Raw genomic sequence first — 16,385 nt, 5'->3', positions numbered from 1 at the left:
AACACATTATCCGCCCTTTAATTGCATTTTTATTGGCCGCGCACCGGCCTAGAATAAATCGCCGCCGCTTCGAGCCCGCGCGAAGTCCGACAGCTCGCGCTGATTAATGCCCGGCTAAAGGCACCTTCCTTTTAATCCACGAGTGTCGTAATGTACCTCGAGATTACGCTGCGCACTCGGGAACGAGCGGTGGAAATTATATGGCGGTGGATATTTTTACGCAAGCCAAGTGAAGAGAAAGAGACTCGTTCTTAATAGAACCTCGAATCTTATTATAACGTCGTACTTGCCGTGTCGATCAAAATACTACATTCAGATCAAAATCCTCCATGTTTTTATTACAGAAATCAAGGATTTGATTAACAAAACGTATGTTTTATGTCAATCGATATTATATATATTTATCAGAAACGACTTTCGCGAAATAGTGATAAGAAATGTAGCTGTACTTTTCAAAACTTTTCATCTTTTCTGCTTGTCAACACAACGGATTCATTTAACATCTACAAATAAAAAATTGATATAATCGATCAAACATTAGATGTCCAATTACACTGAAAAGGCAAGCACCTCATTCAGATCTGTGTTAGATTCTTCATGAAATGATTTTCTTAGACAGACAAGTGCATTCTTTATCATTTACTCAAGCAATTATAGCTTCTGCTTGTTTATCAACGAGGAATATTATCTTGCTCGAGCTGCCGCTTCTATTACTCACACCACGGAACACACGCAAGGCTATTAAACGCTATCGCCGGTAAAACATACTTTGCGTCACGAGCATCTGTTCTCGACCTCCTTCCGCGTTATCAAGGACCGAAAATATAGCTCTCTTTCTTCTTATAAAATACCCCATCTACCGGGGGATACGAGGGTGTGTAACGTCCGAGCGAGTCGTCGATCGCCAGCATCGTGTCGTTAATGTGAGACACTCATGAACCCTTTGACACCCTTGTCACCTAATAACTCCTAACACTTTGACAATTTTCTGTTGTCCCATACGTGACAGCGCGGTGCCTTATATTCAGGACGGAGAAATACGCAATCCTCATCGTCTCTAACGACTCGCTTCCTGCGCGTCCTTATTTCCGCTCGCTCGTTCGATCCTTCGCTGCGGGGTAATTTCCGCGCCGTAAAACGCGGCGGATTTATTCGCGTCGTGCGCGCCTCCGTCGCTCTGCTCTCCCCCGGCGGGTTTATCTCTCGTGATTCTCATTTTTCCGCGACGCGTCCCCGTTACACGTCACCGTTGTAACGCACGATGGACGCCGGTGTTAATCGATAACGCATTAAACCGTGCGTGAGCGTGTACGCGCGCGATTACAGCAGCGACGACGTGCGTACGAGCGATAGCAGCCGGATACGAGCGGATTGAAGAGCGCGAACACTCGCGCGATGGTACGGAGTACGTACCATCATCCTGCCGGCTCGCCAAGGATGCTCGTGGATATACGTAAGGCAGGAAATCCCTCCCGAATTGCAGCGCGCGCCATTGTTGGCGGCTCGGACAATGGAACGGACAATGAAATTCTGAAAAACTCCGGAGAGGAGAGGCCCTCGGTCGAATGCGGGACCAGAACGGATCGAGGAAGTTTTCTCTCTTCCTTCATCCGCAACCCCCTGGCAATTATATGTACTTGTGTGTACTTGCACGTGTGTACGTGTACGTGTGCGCGCGCCCGCACGCGTGTACGTGAAACGCTCGGCCATCGTCCACGTCGACTAGTAAGTCCCTACTCGCCTCCAGGCAACCCCCTGAGTTGCTGGATTCTCCGAAGAGGAGCTCCGATTCCTCCTTCCCGATATTTCGCTGAGCGGCCATAAAATAATTGGCCGGCTCTCTTTCGCGTGTTCAGCATCCGCTGGATGACGAACGCTTGCGTTATAATTGGCGCGGGTTACGCGTCGAATATGCAAAAGAGACGACGACACTGTTGTTCGTTGTTGTTCCACCGAGTTGACACACGAGCGTTTTGTTTAATGGCCTTGTATAAGTAATTTAATGACGACGCTAATAAATCGCGCGAGGACGAGGACGAGCAAGCTCGCGCACAGATTAACAGAGGAGGCAATAATTATAACTCCGATAATTCATCGGATGGAGCTAGTCACGTTTCAGAATAGTCAAAATAAATTAATTACAGCCGTCTAGACCGAAGTACAAATAGCAATAATGCTATTTGTTCCACTCGCGACGCATTAATCGTCGTACAGCCATCGCATAATTAATAACGACATATTAACGTTAATCAATGAGTATGTCACTCATGCTGTGACGTTATGGGGTGGGCTTACAAATCATGTCACGTAAATAATACGGTAACGCTAATATTCGTTGTAAGATACAAAATGTTTGTCATATTGTAGAACACTGCTACACTGATAAAAATCGATGCAAATTTACAAAGGAAATTTACCTTAAGTTTTAGGATATTTACTAAAAGTGTGTATTTTTTCTCTTGGTGTAAGTGAAAATACAGGAATTTTATGAAAAATAAACTAAATCTGGTATTTTACACATTATTTGTAAATTAGTTTCCCGTATTAAAAAATTTACCCATAAAATTACATATATGTACTTAAATTTCACTTTTATACAGTAAATTTAGTCTGACGTGGGATTTTACTTTCAGTATCGTGATATGACAGTATTTCAGTAAAATATGGAATATGCTTATATAAAGAATTTCATCATCCTAACATGCGCATGCGGAGCTTGCATTACAGTTTTGGCCGTATAAAATTCACATTAGAAGATCTGGTATCACTAAACAAAAAAAGAAGATGTTACAATAATTCATAAGTTAAGTCCATAATAAATCATGTACTTTTAACATCAGATAGTAAACTGAAAAACTATTTAACGGAAACTTGACTCCATTGGAATGGTAATTTTAACGTTTTGAAGTAAAATTACAAGTCATTCTGAAATTCTTTTACAGCATGTATCGAAGGTTAAAAATGACCACCGATTTTCACAGGAAAATGGTGACAAATTTTTATCAGTGTACACACGCGCCTAACATTTGATATGCAACACGCACACATACGTTTATTGTTAATAGCTTTAACTCGTGCTTTCACGACACGTGTGACTTCCGTATTAAAAAAGTAACGCACGCACAGCACGTGTAAATGCGTTATTAATAGAGGCGAGAAAACGGGAAGCCATCGTAGCGCGTTAGATGGGTCGAACGTCGCGAAAATAGACTTACGTTAAACATATTTTTACATATTGCACGTAAGTATCGGAGCATCGTTCGAACAGAATAAACATTCGCACGAATGCGACGCGGTGCAGCTATCTCGTGGTGCGCAAATAAACCAGATAAAGATAGAACGTTCAAGGGGAAGTCATTCTATTGCCTCAACCGGTCATTTCCTCCGCTCTCGCTCGGTGACGTAAATCCGCGATCCGCCGTGATTTTCGAGGGAATTTCGCTGAGTGGCGGGATAACAATAGTAGTATACCTATCTCCGAAAGTTTCAGGAGCATTGCTCCGGCGGAAAATAGAGAGAGAAAGTAGAAAAGAAAGAGAAAGAGAAAGAAAATAAAAGAGGTGTACATGTACAGAGCATCTCAAAATTCGCAGCTCTTCTCAGCTGTACATTGAGAAGCATAAAAAGTTTCTCATAAGGAAACTTTTCGGAAAATTTTTATTTCCAATATCAAACTTATCAAGGCAATCAAACATCAAATAAATAATTTTTCATTTTTTACCGTTAATTCGCTAAAATCGCTACAAACCGTTCGTTATTGGAACATTACCAATATATGATCGCTCTCCACGGAGTGATTAATAAAGCCACGAAACGCCAATTATAGGACACCCTGTACGCATAAAGGAAAAGCAATAAAACGAATAGAAAGAAAACGACAGGAGAGGGCGAGAAAGGAAGGAAGTAAGGCGAAATTCAATCTCCCAGTTGCAGAAAAGTTGAAACGGCCATCGGCTTATCGGAAAGTTGCCGCGCATGCGACGCTGCTCCGAAACGGATTTCGGTCCCCGGACATATTTAATTCCTCCCCGGAGGCGGTGCGCGGGCGCGCCCGTAAATTATCAGGGCTAGAGCCAGTTTCAGGAGTAAGTTCTTCGCGGGGGAGGAGGGACGAGGAGAACGTAAAACCGGGAGGAGGAAACGCAACCGAATACAACTCGATCGGTCGTTGATCATGCCACGACGATTAAACCCAGCTTAATCCGGCTATCGATGTTGTCCCAATACAAATGATAACGCAGAATCGCTAAAGACATTCCATCGTGACAAAGCGAAAAGCTTCGCACAGAAAAGTATCAATTACGTACAACACAGCGTGTTAAAAGTCGCGCGTTCGATAAATCACGAGTGAATTGTCACTCAATAAAGATTCGCCGGCACGACACGTTTATCGTCGAGAGTCGTTCCCCCGGCTGCTACCGCCGAGAATGTATTCCTCGCGGAAAAGTATTATATATTCCCCGATCATTTCAACGCGTTTCCATCCCGATTGCGGCGCGAAGAGGCATTCGCGGATTCGTCTGCGGTTTCCCTCGCGAAATCCGCGGCGGAAGCAAGTTCTCGGGCTTCAGACTCACATATTCCGACTGCATCGCGGCTGCAAGAATGGCGGGCAATTCGCGAGCTCATTGCGAGCGGCCTTTATGGCCGGGCGATCCCCGAATGGAAACTTTCGAATGCGATAATAATTCTTGCGGGGCGTTAAAGGTGGTATAATATTGCGGGCCCGGTACGTGTATACATATAATGCGGCATGTAGTCTATTATCCAGTGTCACGGCCGCGTCCGCGGCACTCGCCGTCTCTATACGTGACCGAAATACGATCCACCCCTGTATCGTCATGGATTCTCCATGAAACCTGCTCCTGTTTCTTCTGCTTTCTTACATCGCATTTTCGTGCTACGATGAATCCAGGCAACAGATTGCTCTAGCTCGCCGATGCGTGCGTTCGTCGTCAACGCATGTGGACCAACGATGAACCGAACGATGACAACGACGACGACGATCAATCAGATGGTTAACACGCTCGACGCACTTTAACGCGCTGATGAACAGCGAAAAAATGATCGATGCGACATTGTGTTTCATTCGGTTGAGCACATCGACCGCGTAATTTTCTGCGAGAGTAGTCACCTTGATATTGATTAATGCGAACGACACGTCGTTCTGCATTATCGATATTAAATGGCAATCGTGTTACAAACATCTTTCTCCAAAAATGATAACGGTGTTTGTTGCGCAGTAAATGTAATAATCTAAAGTCGCATATATAGAATATTATTATAATTACGTTCGTTCGTTATTAAATGAAAACTCGAGTGCTGCATTCAGCCTGCAGATCTATTAAAAGTACTGTGGCTACTGGAATTTAAGTGATCACGATGAGTAAATAAATTAAAAGTCGCAAACTCTGTAATGAACGAGTAGTCACTGCCCGAGGATCTGGGTAAACCCGCGGACTTCGCGTTTCACCGGGGCTGAGTAACCCCCATGGAGGCCGACGCATGAATGATACATGAACGAGCCTCGGGGATCGTCTCGCATAGTATTACCACCGGTAAAGAGTCCCTTGGAAAACCTCTCGAACAGGAATACTTAGTTCGCGTTTGCATAATACCCGTACGTGGGTTACGGCGGAGGCGATCATTCCGGAGAGCCACGAGTGCGAGAAAATTTCGTTGCTACTCATGTTGACTAACGAACGAGCGCGAAACACAAGTGGATCCCAAGCGCATTCGCGTTCTGATTAAAAACGTTACAGCTTGAAATAACGCCGAAAGGATACCCGCGTCAATTTTTTTTCTTTCAATTACTCAACATATGTAAAAATTATACAATATAAATAAAACATGAAACGCATCGAAGATGATTGTCGGTTTCAGGATTTCTTTTGTGCTGCTAGAGTTCGATGGCAAGAATTTTGCAATTTTTCCACCGTATTGCGAAGATTTATGTAAATTGCTCATTATATGACCGCGCGCGCCGTTGCGCGGGAATTTTATTCCTGCTTCGAGGATCGGATAGAGAAAGAGAGAAAGGATGGGGGTACTTTAATTGGTATGTAAATCGCGTTACACAACGCGTTCACGTAGCTCACACACGCACAGACAGAGATGACACGCGTGCACCCGATGCAAACAGTCAGATAGGAACAGAGCGGGCTTATCGTTTATGCGTGCCCGTACTCGTTGGGCTTTACCATATATTATCCCTCGCACCGATATCAGTCTAAATCGAGTGGCTCTCTCGCCGCATCGATTTTCGTATCGAGTGTTCCCTCTGAACGGCTGACGTATCATCCAAAGCGATTTCTATCGCTTCCGGGTCAACTTGCGCGTTTAACCGTATCCCCGCGATAATTTATTTCCCCTCCTGTTCGACATTTTCGTATTTAACTCTCCCGCAATTCCTGCCGTTCTGTATCTTATTTGCATCTCATACGATGTGCGCGACATCAATCAGGGATTACCGAGCAGTGAGCGATCGTTAATTCTAAGTACGCTTCATAAAACAAACGCATCGTATTCTTCCTTCCTCATTAGTCGGTGACATTTCAACATGAACCTGATCTAATTAAATTTTCTTAACATGGACAGAACTGTCGCGGAATATTGAACAGATCTGGATCGACTACGAGCGTCGTGATTTAGAAAAATCCAATGTCACGTCGGATCCTCCTGTTTCACAGGACAAAGATCTGAAGTACCAGTCGAACGTGAGGATTCGGGGCGGCGCTCCGATAATACAGGGACGACGTCCCTTCAATTAAGGGAACCGTCGCACACGTCGTCCGACTCGTCCCTTCGGCGCGTGTCATACATAGCGACCGCGTTACGTGTGTGCGTGTATGTCGTCAGCCACATCCCTGTATTCCAGCAAACGCGCGCGATTCTCGCCGCTGGAAACTCGAGAAACGGCATCCCCGTGCGCGCGGAAGCGCGAGAAAAGGACGAAAAGTGGAAATATGAAAGTCTCCGTTTCTCCCCCGGTGCTCTTCCCTTCCCCACGGGTTACAGCTACTTCGCATCCAATTCCGTTCGCCTCTTTGCTCGCGGTAACCAACGGGAGCAACGCCCGTTCTCGCCAAAGTCGCATGTGCATCTCCGAGTTTCTTCGTCCTTTCGCACATGCACGACGGTGGTGATCCGCAATATTCCGGTATTCTCGCGTTCGCCGTCGTCTAAGCGACCGGCCAGCTCGGTTAATTGCTAAAGTGCAACAAAAATTACGAAAATGTAATCTCGCTTTAGTCACGACTCAAGTCTCAACTGACGAAAGAAAAAGTGATAATTAACGGATCGCCGTTGCGAACTTAAGGATTTTTCGCAACTTGGGGATCTTCCTGTTTCTTCAGCAATTTGCTTGCTGAGAATTATCATTGATTATCAACGCGCGAAAACGGAGAAACGGAAACTTACGTGCGTTCACGTTAGTGTGATTGTCGGAGGTAGCTGGGGACGAAATTTGTTTGCCGCGAGCCGGAGTTTCGTCTCCGTTGGAACAACGAGAGCCGCTCCCAATGAGATCCCAATGAGATTAAAAAGTTGTCAACTGCTCTTTCCTTCCTTCATCCCGACTATTTCCCTGCGTTCCTGGATCCGCCGCGCGTTGCCGTTTTCGCGTCACTCTCGGGAAAACTTTGCTAGTTAGAATTTCTCATGGTACGTTCTGAAAAGAAACCGTTCCCCGTTGTCGCTACCGCATCGAAGCCAAGCTCCGACGAATACACCGCCTAATGGTGCCCGAGACACTGTCCCTCCGCATTTTCCTTCGAATTACCAGTGTCTCGATGATATAAAGAATAGAATGAAAGAGACATAAGAGGCGCGGCGGATATTTCAGTTTAAGTGAAAAATATAAAAGTGTCCTGTGCGGATGTATCTGACGTGAAAAATAAACATGAAAATATTCCACCGGTATTATATTTAGATGTAGTATATCGATATGCCTATGAATTATTCGGAGCGCAGAAAAAAATTCCAACTACGTAAATTAATACGTCACACATGTGTTAATTAATGATTCGTTACAAGACTGTCGCGTAACGAAGACGATGTATCACGCATGATCATTAGCAATTCCTCGTTATTTGCGTGCGCTATCGATCGCTGCGCGGTTGACAAATGCCTCGGTTTAAGCACTTACAACGGAGGTTTGCGCTTAATGGCGGGACGCATTGAAACCACGCTCGCGGAGTATTATTCATTAACTCGCATAATTCATAGGGAACCGCAGGATTCATTAACCCTTGTACTTTCCAAGTATCTGTGTGAAATGGATGAGCGAACTTCGGCGCGTAACTCGTCGAGGAAAAATCCGCCATCGAGATTAATGTCAGAGGACTACCTGGCCGAGAGTGCTGACGCACGTCGATATTCCTATGCGGTATTTACGGGGCGGCGAATTCGCGAAACGGGCGCGGTTCAAAGCGTATCGCTTTGAAAGAGAGCCGTTAAATATATCGCGCGACCCGGTTTCGCTCGGGAGTAGGATTAATCACTTAGCAAACGCACGTATGTGCCCGGGGCTCTCGGCCCGGGTGGTCCAATCCATCTCGCGGGACTCGCAAGAAGATCGCAAGACCGCGAGACAAACTAAGCGTCAGTAGCGCAAACCGAGGCTGCGGCGGCGCCTTTGAAGACAGTACCCCCGAGTTCTGTTTGCGACACGTTCCCTCGCCTTGCGTGCACAAGTGACGTATGTTCAAAGCGGATGCACATTGACAGCATCCTCTATCTTATTCCCGATCGATAAGCCCTGCATGATCAGCGTCAAAAGCCTCGCTCTCCGAGTGATTACATATTTAACCGCGGTTAATGTGCAGCACAGCGGGGCGAACGCCCTGACTGCCTTTGATTGTTTCCGGGGAAGGCGAGAGGGGAGAGGATTGGCTAGAGGGTTGTAATTAGGCAGCCAACTCGCTCGGCGCGCGAGGATTTGCGTCATCGATTGTGTTACTTTAATTGACGAGCGGCGTTCGCGCGGCACGACGACGATACGGCGACGTAACGATCCTAAACACTGTTGATCCGAGGATTAAACCGGGATGTCGGAGATTTGTCCGACTTAAACTGACAGTCGGGTTCGTCGTAGCTAATTCCATCTCGGCGGAGAGACTCGGGTCGCACAGCTGGCGAACAATCGGATCGAAGCTGAAAAATCGCCGAAACCCGCGCACGCACGTATGCATGCACGCACGCGTCAGTCAGCCGAAAAAAGAACGCACTGCGGGAAGCTAGATCGACTTTCGCGGGATAATCTCGAAAAAGATAGGAGAATCATCCGCGCGCGCACAGTGCGTGAGTACTCGCGTCACAGCGCGAAACTATCTCCATGCGTAAGGGGAGGCCTGGGAGAGCAGGGGTGAGGAGGAGAGAGTAGAGAGAGAGAGAGAACGCACGCGGTGTACACGAATGTACGATAAAAAATATATTTGCCGTCCTAGTTTGCTCCGGTTGGCGTGGCACGGCGAAAGCTCTTCAGTAAATCCAGCTTAAAGCAGCTGTGTAAACGTTGACCTATATTACAATCACGGCGCCCGGAGCGTCCGCCGCCGCCACCAGCAACAGCAGCAACGACGGTGGTGGCAACATCACAACTACCACCACCATCAGCAGCGCCATCAGCGAGCGGCATCGTTAGGACGAGACTACAAAGTAACCTGGTGTTCCGGCACGCGAGAGAAACGTGTAAATACCCGGTGATACTTCGCCCTGATATAAATACGTCCCAGTCGGGTGTCACAATTATTTCTTACTGCGATATCCGTCTGTCAACCTGGCCCCATCGAAACTCCTTTGGAAGGGCCTCCGCCCTTCAAAGACCGCCCTCTCTTCTTGTATCGGCTGTAGAGTAATCATCCCGGCAGTCCGCGCGCACAGTGACGAGAAACTCACGTCCTTAATTAATGCGGAAATCCAGGCGCAGTTTGTGGCAGCGCGCTTAGACTATCCTTTAACTTTTCAAACAGTGCAACCTCGCGCGAAAGTTCCTGGTCGGTGATTATATTATGAGGTCTTACCGCGGGTATTCGACGAGGCCGCGATGGAGTTAACGCGACATTGAGAAGGAAGCGCACGAGATAGTTTCAGCGACGGACTTTTTAATAAATTCGATATCAATCTTTCCCCGGGGAAAGTATCGGAGCCTGTGGCCTCGACCGCGTTATTCATCGCGTTTATGCGATACGCAACGCTGAACGTTTCATATGCAATTCCGAGAGAATATTAGGTCACCCGGATGTTAAGGGAGAATGTCAAGAAAAAAATCACTTTGAACAACCGAGCGATATGAGATTCTTGATATCACGTTGCATGCAAAGGCTGCAATTTATATTGCGCTCTGCGCGAATGATAGATACGCGGTCAAGGTAACGTACTTCCAATTCGCCCGTATTTATTCATTTATATCCCGCATTAAGTGAAACCTCCAATAATTAATTGTCTGATTCTTGCGATCCGTGTGTACCCATCACGTTGTACTCGCGAGCGTACTGTGCCGTGGCGTTTACTTTCGCAAATAATTTGATAAGAAATACCAACGCAAAAAACTACGTACTGCGCACATACATGCACACATATACACGCGTACATCTCGACGAGATCGAAACGTACCGTAAAGAGAATCTCGCATGTCATGAACAAGGGCTTCACTTTATTTCTCTAGGCAGCTTCATCACCGAGATGACTATCGTCTAATCTTCTGATTGTGAGAGAACGGCTACATCGCGGAAACGATACGGGATAAGCCGGGTTGGACGTACGTAAAGAAAAATGGTACAACTACTGAGCAAGTAGTCCGCCTCCACACGACCATCCTCCTCCTCCACCTCCACCAGCTCTTCCACCTCCTGTAACTCACCCGACTCTCTGGCCCGCTATCTATGGTCCGAGGGTTGGGTGGTAAAAGCGGAGAGACACTTAAAGGATTTACGGGGCTGAGAACTCTAGACTCCGCTTGGATCGGCTCGGGAGGTACGGGCGAAACTAAGTGCGCGCTTAAGAGGGAAAAAGAAAGTAAACGAGAACGCCGCGTACACGGTCAATTTCGTTGTCGAGTTAAACTTCCGATATGTGCCCCGCGTAATGTTTGAGCGGATGTCAGAACCGGCGCGGCTCGACGCGGTCAGCGGCTGCTGTTGCTGCTGCTGGAGCAGTACACACCATGGGAAAGCACGGCGAGCTCTCACGGCGTGCTGCTGGAAAGCGCGTTATTTAGATAAGAAATATCAATGCGGGAAAAAATAAGCTCGCAGAATAAATTTGCTCGGAACCGCGACGCATGTCGGCGCGCTGCCGAGCGCTTAGAGAACAAAGAGCTCTAATATTTGCCGATAAAAAGCAAATATTTGGACACTCAACATGCGCGGTAAGTGGCGTTATTTCGAAGGAGGAATAATAAAAGCCCGATAAACTGCGGCCCGTTTGCCGTGCACCGGCTTGCTGATCGTTTGAGAGGCCGGCCCCCTGCATCACCGGCATTGTTGTGGGCTCTAACGTAAAGCTTCCGTTCTCTCGCTCCCTTTTGCACCCCCTTGCCGCTTGGAGCACCATCCATGCTACCTTTCCTACTCTCATTTCTCGAGGTTACTCGCCGCCGAAAGGGACAACTCGTTCGTCGCGACGAAAAGAAAATGGAAACTCCGTCCGCAGTTTTGATCTCCACGAAGTCTCGAGAATTTTCATGCGCGAAACAAAGAAGCATGCATCGCACGTCTTCGAGGATCGACGACGCGGCATCTCAATTTTGGCAAGAATGTCCGGACGCACGAGGAGTTGGACATAAAACCGAGCGATCTCTCAAAGTTGAAAATGAACCTCGTTGCTTTATCTCCGGCGATTCTCCGCGAGGGAACTCGCCTCATTGGTTTCCGCGAGATACGGTTACCACGAGAGAGCAGTTAAGTCAGCGCTAACATTCAGGGAACGCGGTCGAGCGCGGAGAGCGGGTCTGATAGCTCCGCTTCGGTGTGGCGCAGCGCAACGAGAGCGAATAAGAGCGGCCAGAAATCTCTCTTTTCCATTTTCCCGGTTCCACGGTAACGAGGCGTTTACATTGCACGTGCACCGCAGCACTGGCGACCGGCAACAGACACCAACCTGGCGAATGCATGGGCGTGGAGGGAAAGGTCTTGCAGCCGAGAGACAGCCAAAGCCACTTGAGCATTCCGCGTGAAGCCACGTGGCGGTATTTAAGACTCCACTAATGCACCCACCGCGCGTGTATAGCTCGCGCAAAATTGTTGGCGCGTTTACTCTGCGCCCGCCCGGATTCTGAGTCTCACCGCCATTCCGTGCCATGCCATGTCGTACCGGAAAAAAGAAAAAAAAACTAGTTAATGAGAAACGATGAGCCACACGCGAGGAACGCTCAAAGGATTTCCCCGACGCACGGTTTTCGGCGATTCGCTCGTGTCGACGTGTACCGCGAGACATTTACTCTTCGCCCCGGAATAATTCGCAGCAGCCACGAATTCCGTACCGTCAAATTGTTTTATGTACGGAGCAAGAGACGAGATTCCTGTAAATCATGACTCTACCGTGAATCGCATTCTGCGAATTTTGTATTGCTTTTGTGTCATTGATTATGTTCAGATATTGCACTCTGATGTACGCGGTAATTTTCATGCAGGGATGCATCATCAAGGTTCAAAATTCTTTTTGTGTACGATTCGTACATGCAACTAGAACGTCTAATTAGAAACTACTCAGATAACGTTATGGCAATTTTATTTATTCTTACTCTGGCAATTTATGATAATTGCGGGCGAAAAATATCAAGAGCACGGTCGGTGGTTTCAATTGACACATTAATTAGGGACAAGCGGCGCACGTGTCTCGTTTGCATATCGCCTTTATCGTCTTCGCGTGTACTACCGAGGCCAGAACCATGAGAGAAGGAGGGTAGCGAAGGGGTCGCTGGACCAGCGGAAACTTATAGCGAACCAGGCTGAATGCTAAGCACGGCCAGTCGGTTACATTTGCTTGCCGCCCGGCTTCTTAATGAAAACCAACGGCATGGAAACGTCAGGTTTGCTTTGCCTTAAAATTGGAGGCACGACTCGCTTAGCACGGGTATTCGCAGCACAAACGGAATGAGGTTCAAATGCACGGCTAATTCGCTATGCTGTTTTACATCTTATACCTTGCCCACACGATCAACTCTCGCTCTATACACACGAATAATAAGTGTATCAATTGAAGAAGAAATGCACTCGCGCGAGGGACGTTCTCGCCAGCGAGACGCGACGAAGAGATGAACCAAATGAAAAGTCATTCAATTTAGCTCGAATAAAAAAAGATTTTATTTCCAATTATTGCAATTTTATTTTTAAATTGCAGCCAATTGCAGGAGCAATTAGAATTAACTGAACGCAGCTTGTTACAATTATGCTCGATTGTAATTTATCTTCATGTTCGTGATGTATAAAAGTAGAAAGGAAAACTGTTAGTCTACTTCTGGTGGACGCCGATGCAAGTCTCTTGCTACGAACGGCGAGGCGAGCGGTAACAGGCTTCACGATTGTCTACTGCATCGTGACTACTTATAAAGCGATAAAGCATCGTCTCGCGAAAAGAACCGTCCGCTCGTTTACCTTTTTAACGATCGTGAGGAACGCGGACGCAATAACTCGACGGAGAAGTAACCGGAAGGGTCTTCGCGTTGCTCGTTACGTAGCGTCTACGCTTTTACACTCTCCGATACACTCGGCCTTAACTTTTTACTCTCTTCATCGGCCTTTACGGAAAATTAACGATGGCACGGCGGAGCGAGGCGCTCGATTAGAGGCTGAATATTTATGTCCGCCTCCTCCCCTTTTATGCCCTCCCCGTTATTTTGCAAGAGAAAGTGCTTATCCGCAGCTGTCTCGAGAAGAACGCGATGTCTAATTATCTTTCATTATTCCCTCATTCTTGTCAGGCTTCATGAGCCAATATCAAACCTGTTCGTATAATTCTTACATAAATACGGAATCACAGAATTACATGGACAAGAAATCAGTCAGGTGATATTATGCGTCTCGTAGTAAAACACAAGCATCATACAGCCTCGCGCGTTACGGGGTTGCCAGCGACCTCGGAACGGTCTACGACGACGTAAAATTCGACGTTGCGGCAGGTGCGTGTCGCACGCGTTATCGACCAGCGATAAACGCCAGACGATACATTAACGCGACGCGCGAGTACCAGAAGGGGTGGTGGTAACTCACCCCTCGTCGTTGCGTGGCGTGGACGCTGCGATCGAAATGAATGTTCGCGTCGACAGTGCTCACGCTGCGTTTCTCGATCTGCTCGCTCACTCGTCTGTAATCCGCGAGTGATTAGCGTTATCTCGAGTCTGCACAGGGCGGAAGAAATTTCGGAGATCACGTAGCGATCAGTGGCAAACAACGATCGAAACGTAATTACGCGGTATTCTGCGATACATCCGTATCCTTCGTGCGAACGCCTTCGGGGCGCGATTCGAGGACGATTAATATTATCCGGGGCTGCCGATGCGGTTGGCGCTCCGTCACGAACCGGGAGAGGAGAAAAGGAAGCCGAAACGCGCCGGCGGCCGCAACTAGCAACGAAACCAATAACTATTAATCGAAGCGCCGCCGCACATTCAGCAAAGTCGACGCGATCCGAACGCGCGGCAATCGTCGATTACGCCCCAGCATCCCCCGCGCGTCGAGACGCACACAAGTGCACATGCACACGTATCGCAAACGAGGAACGCCTCCCCAAACGCGAAGCCGCGTCTGTCTGTCTTTACGGTGCTTTCAGTCCGCGTCGCTTTTCCCATTAGGCACGCACGGTGTAATGGTGTTGTGCACGCATGTAATGGAAATACATGTTCAGTCGTTCACGCACGCGTGAGTCCAGATATTTCGTGAATCCTTGAAGCGCGCATTTCATTCACGAAAAACTGAGCGCAAATGTCTGCTCCATTGCAGCATAGTTTTATTACGCGAGCGTATGAAAAATGAAAAAGTACGAAAACCATGACATAAGATGTATCTACAGTCCGTTAGCTTCTGGAGCTAATATTTCCGAGCATCAAGGATGAGGCATCACAGATATTTCTGTGCAGCACAAACGATTCAAAGATACGTGATAGCATCCGGCGGAAAAGATCGAGTGTCTAAGGAGACGACGTTCAGACGAGCCATTCGAGACTCCGCGTTGCGTCTTCCGGTTACAGCGTGTCCGGTACAGAAGACGGGGAAGGAACGGGAAGAGGTGAACCGATCGGTCGACCGAGTTATATTAAGAAGAACGTAGGTAACTGGTCGACGTTGGTTGCACCTCGCTTGCCGTCCTTAAACCGCCGCACGTAACTCGAATGGCGATTCCAACCGCGTTTCTCTCCTCTCTCTCCTTCTCTCTTCGACCGGCAACGTGGTCATCGCACGTACCGGAGTGCGCGACCGGCTCGAAGATATACGACGAACGAATATCCGGAAGGGGCGGTCTGGAATCCTGGACTCTGTCCGAGCGATCGTGAAACGAGAGAGAGCAAAGTGACCCTCTACCTTGCACACGCACACATACACACGTGGTACACGCGGGGGTGCATGACCTAACAAACAGCCGCCACCCTCGCGGCTAACGGTCGGGAGTGAAACTGAAAACGCGGATCGAAAAATTCAATTCCGAGTGGACTTTGAAACGGATCACTAATCGTTTCGCGAGAATTTTTCTTTGTCTGTTAGCCTATTATGATGTTTTCGCAACGATAATGATTATGATTATGGAAAAAATAAAAAAAACTTGTCTTCGGATCGATATGGCTGCTTATTATATTTAGTCGCGAGCTTCAATATTCGCATGATCAAATGTGTTATAAAACGAAATGTCAAAGAATATTCGTTTTTCATGAAAAGTTTGCAACAATGTTATTGCACAGTTTCGTGCATTTGCCATACATTATGGTATACTATACATTTGATTCACTAACCGTAGCTGCCATGAAGAGATCAGGGGCGGCTTGGAGGGCGGCAGTTGTAGCTTCACTACACGAGCCATAGCCAAGTGATGCTGCCTGCTGTCATTCTGTAACAATAGAGATAAATGATTTTTCATTAATAAGTCGCTGGTGCGACGAAATCATGTTAGTGAAGCACGTCAGATAATTTTAAGTACGCACTCAAAGCGCATTCAGGGCGTTTAGTACGTTCTGAAAGCGTCGCGAAATTCTTTGGCGAGAAATATTCGCAAGGAAAATTTCCGCTCGGAAACGCGAGCACATATCTACATCACGCGGTATGTATATGTACATAGCAAATTGAGGAATTCAATTTTGCGTGCAATATTCGACGCGAAGAGGCCGCAAGAGCGGCATTTTTGTCTCCGGGGCAGCAACGCCGGAACATGATTTCACGGGAGTATGCGAACTCGGC

The 16,385-nt window shown here is 47.4% G+C and overlaps 1 protein-coding gene across 4 annotated transcripts in view; it reads right to left on the bottom strand.

Moving 5' to 3' along the window:
- Positions 1–16,385, bottom strand: part of LOC105280652 — a 379,732-nt gene that overhangs the window by 286,080 nt on the left and 77,267 nt on the right. For all 4 annotated transcript variants that reach the window (XM_011341344.2, XM_026969067.1, XM_026969068.1 and 1 more), the window contains exon 2: positions 15,944–16,038. In XM_011341344.2, coding sequence (XP_011339646.1) covers positions 15,944–15,955 — 12 coding nt within the window. In that variant the 5' untranslated portion in view covers positions 15,956–16,038. The remainder of the gene's footprint in view (positions 1–15,943; positions 16,039–16,385) is intronic.

Source organism: Ooceraea biroi, chromosome 4, assembly GCF_003672135.1.
Source record: "Ooceraea biroi isolate clonal line C1 chromosome 4, Obir_v5.4, whole genome shotgun sequence".
NCBI lineage: Eukaryota > Metazoa > Arthropoda > Insecta > Hymenoptera > Formicidae > Ooceraea > Ooceraea biroi.
The sequence above is the reverse complement of the archived record's forward strand: the minus strand, read 5'-3'. Positions and strand labels throughout refer to the sequence as shown.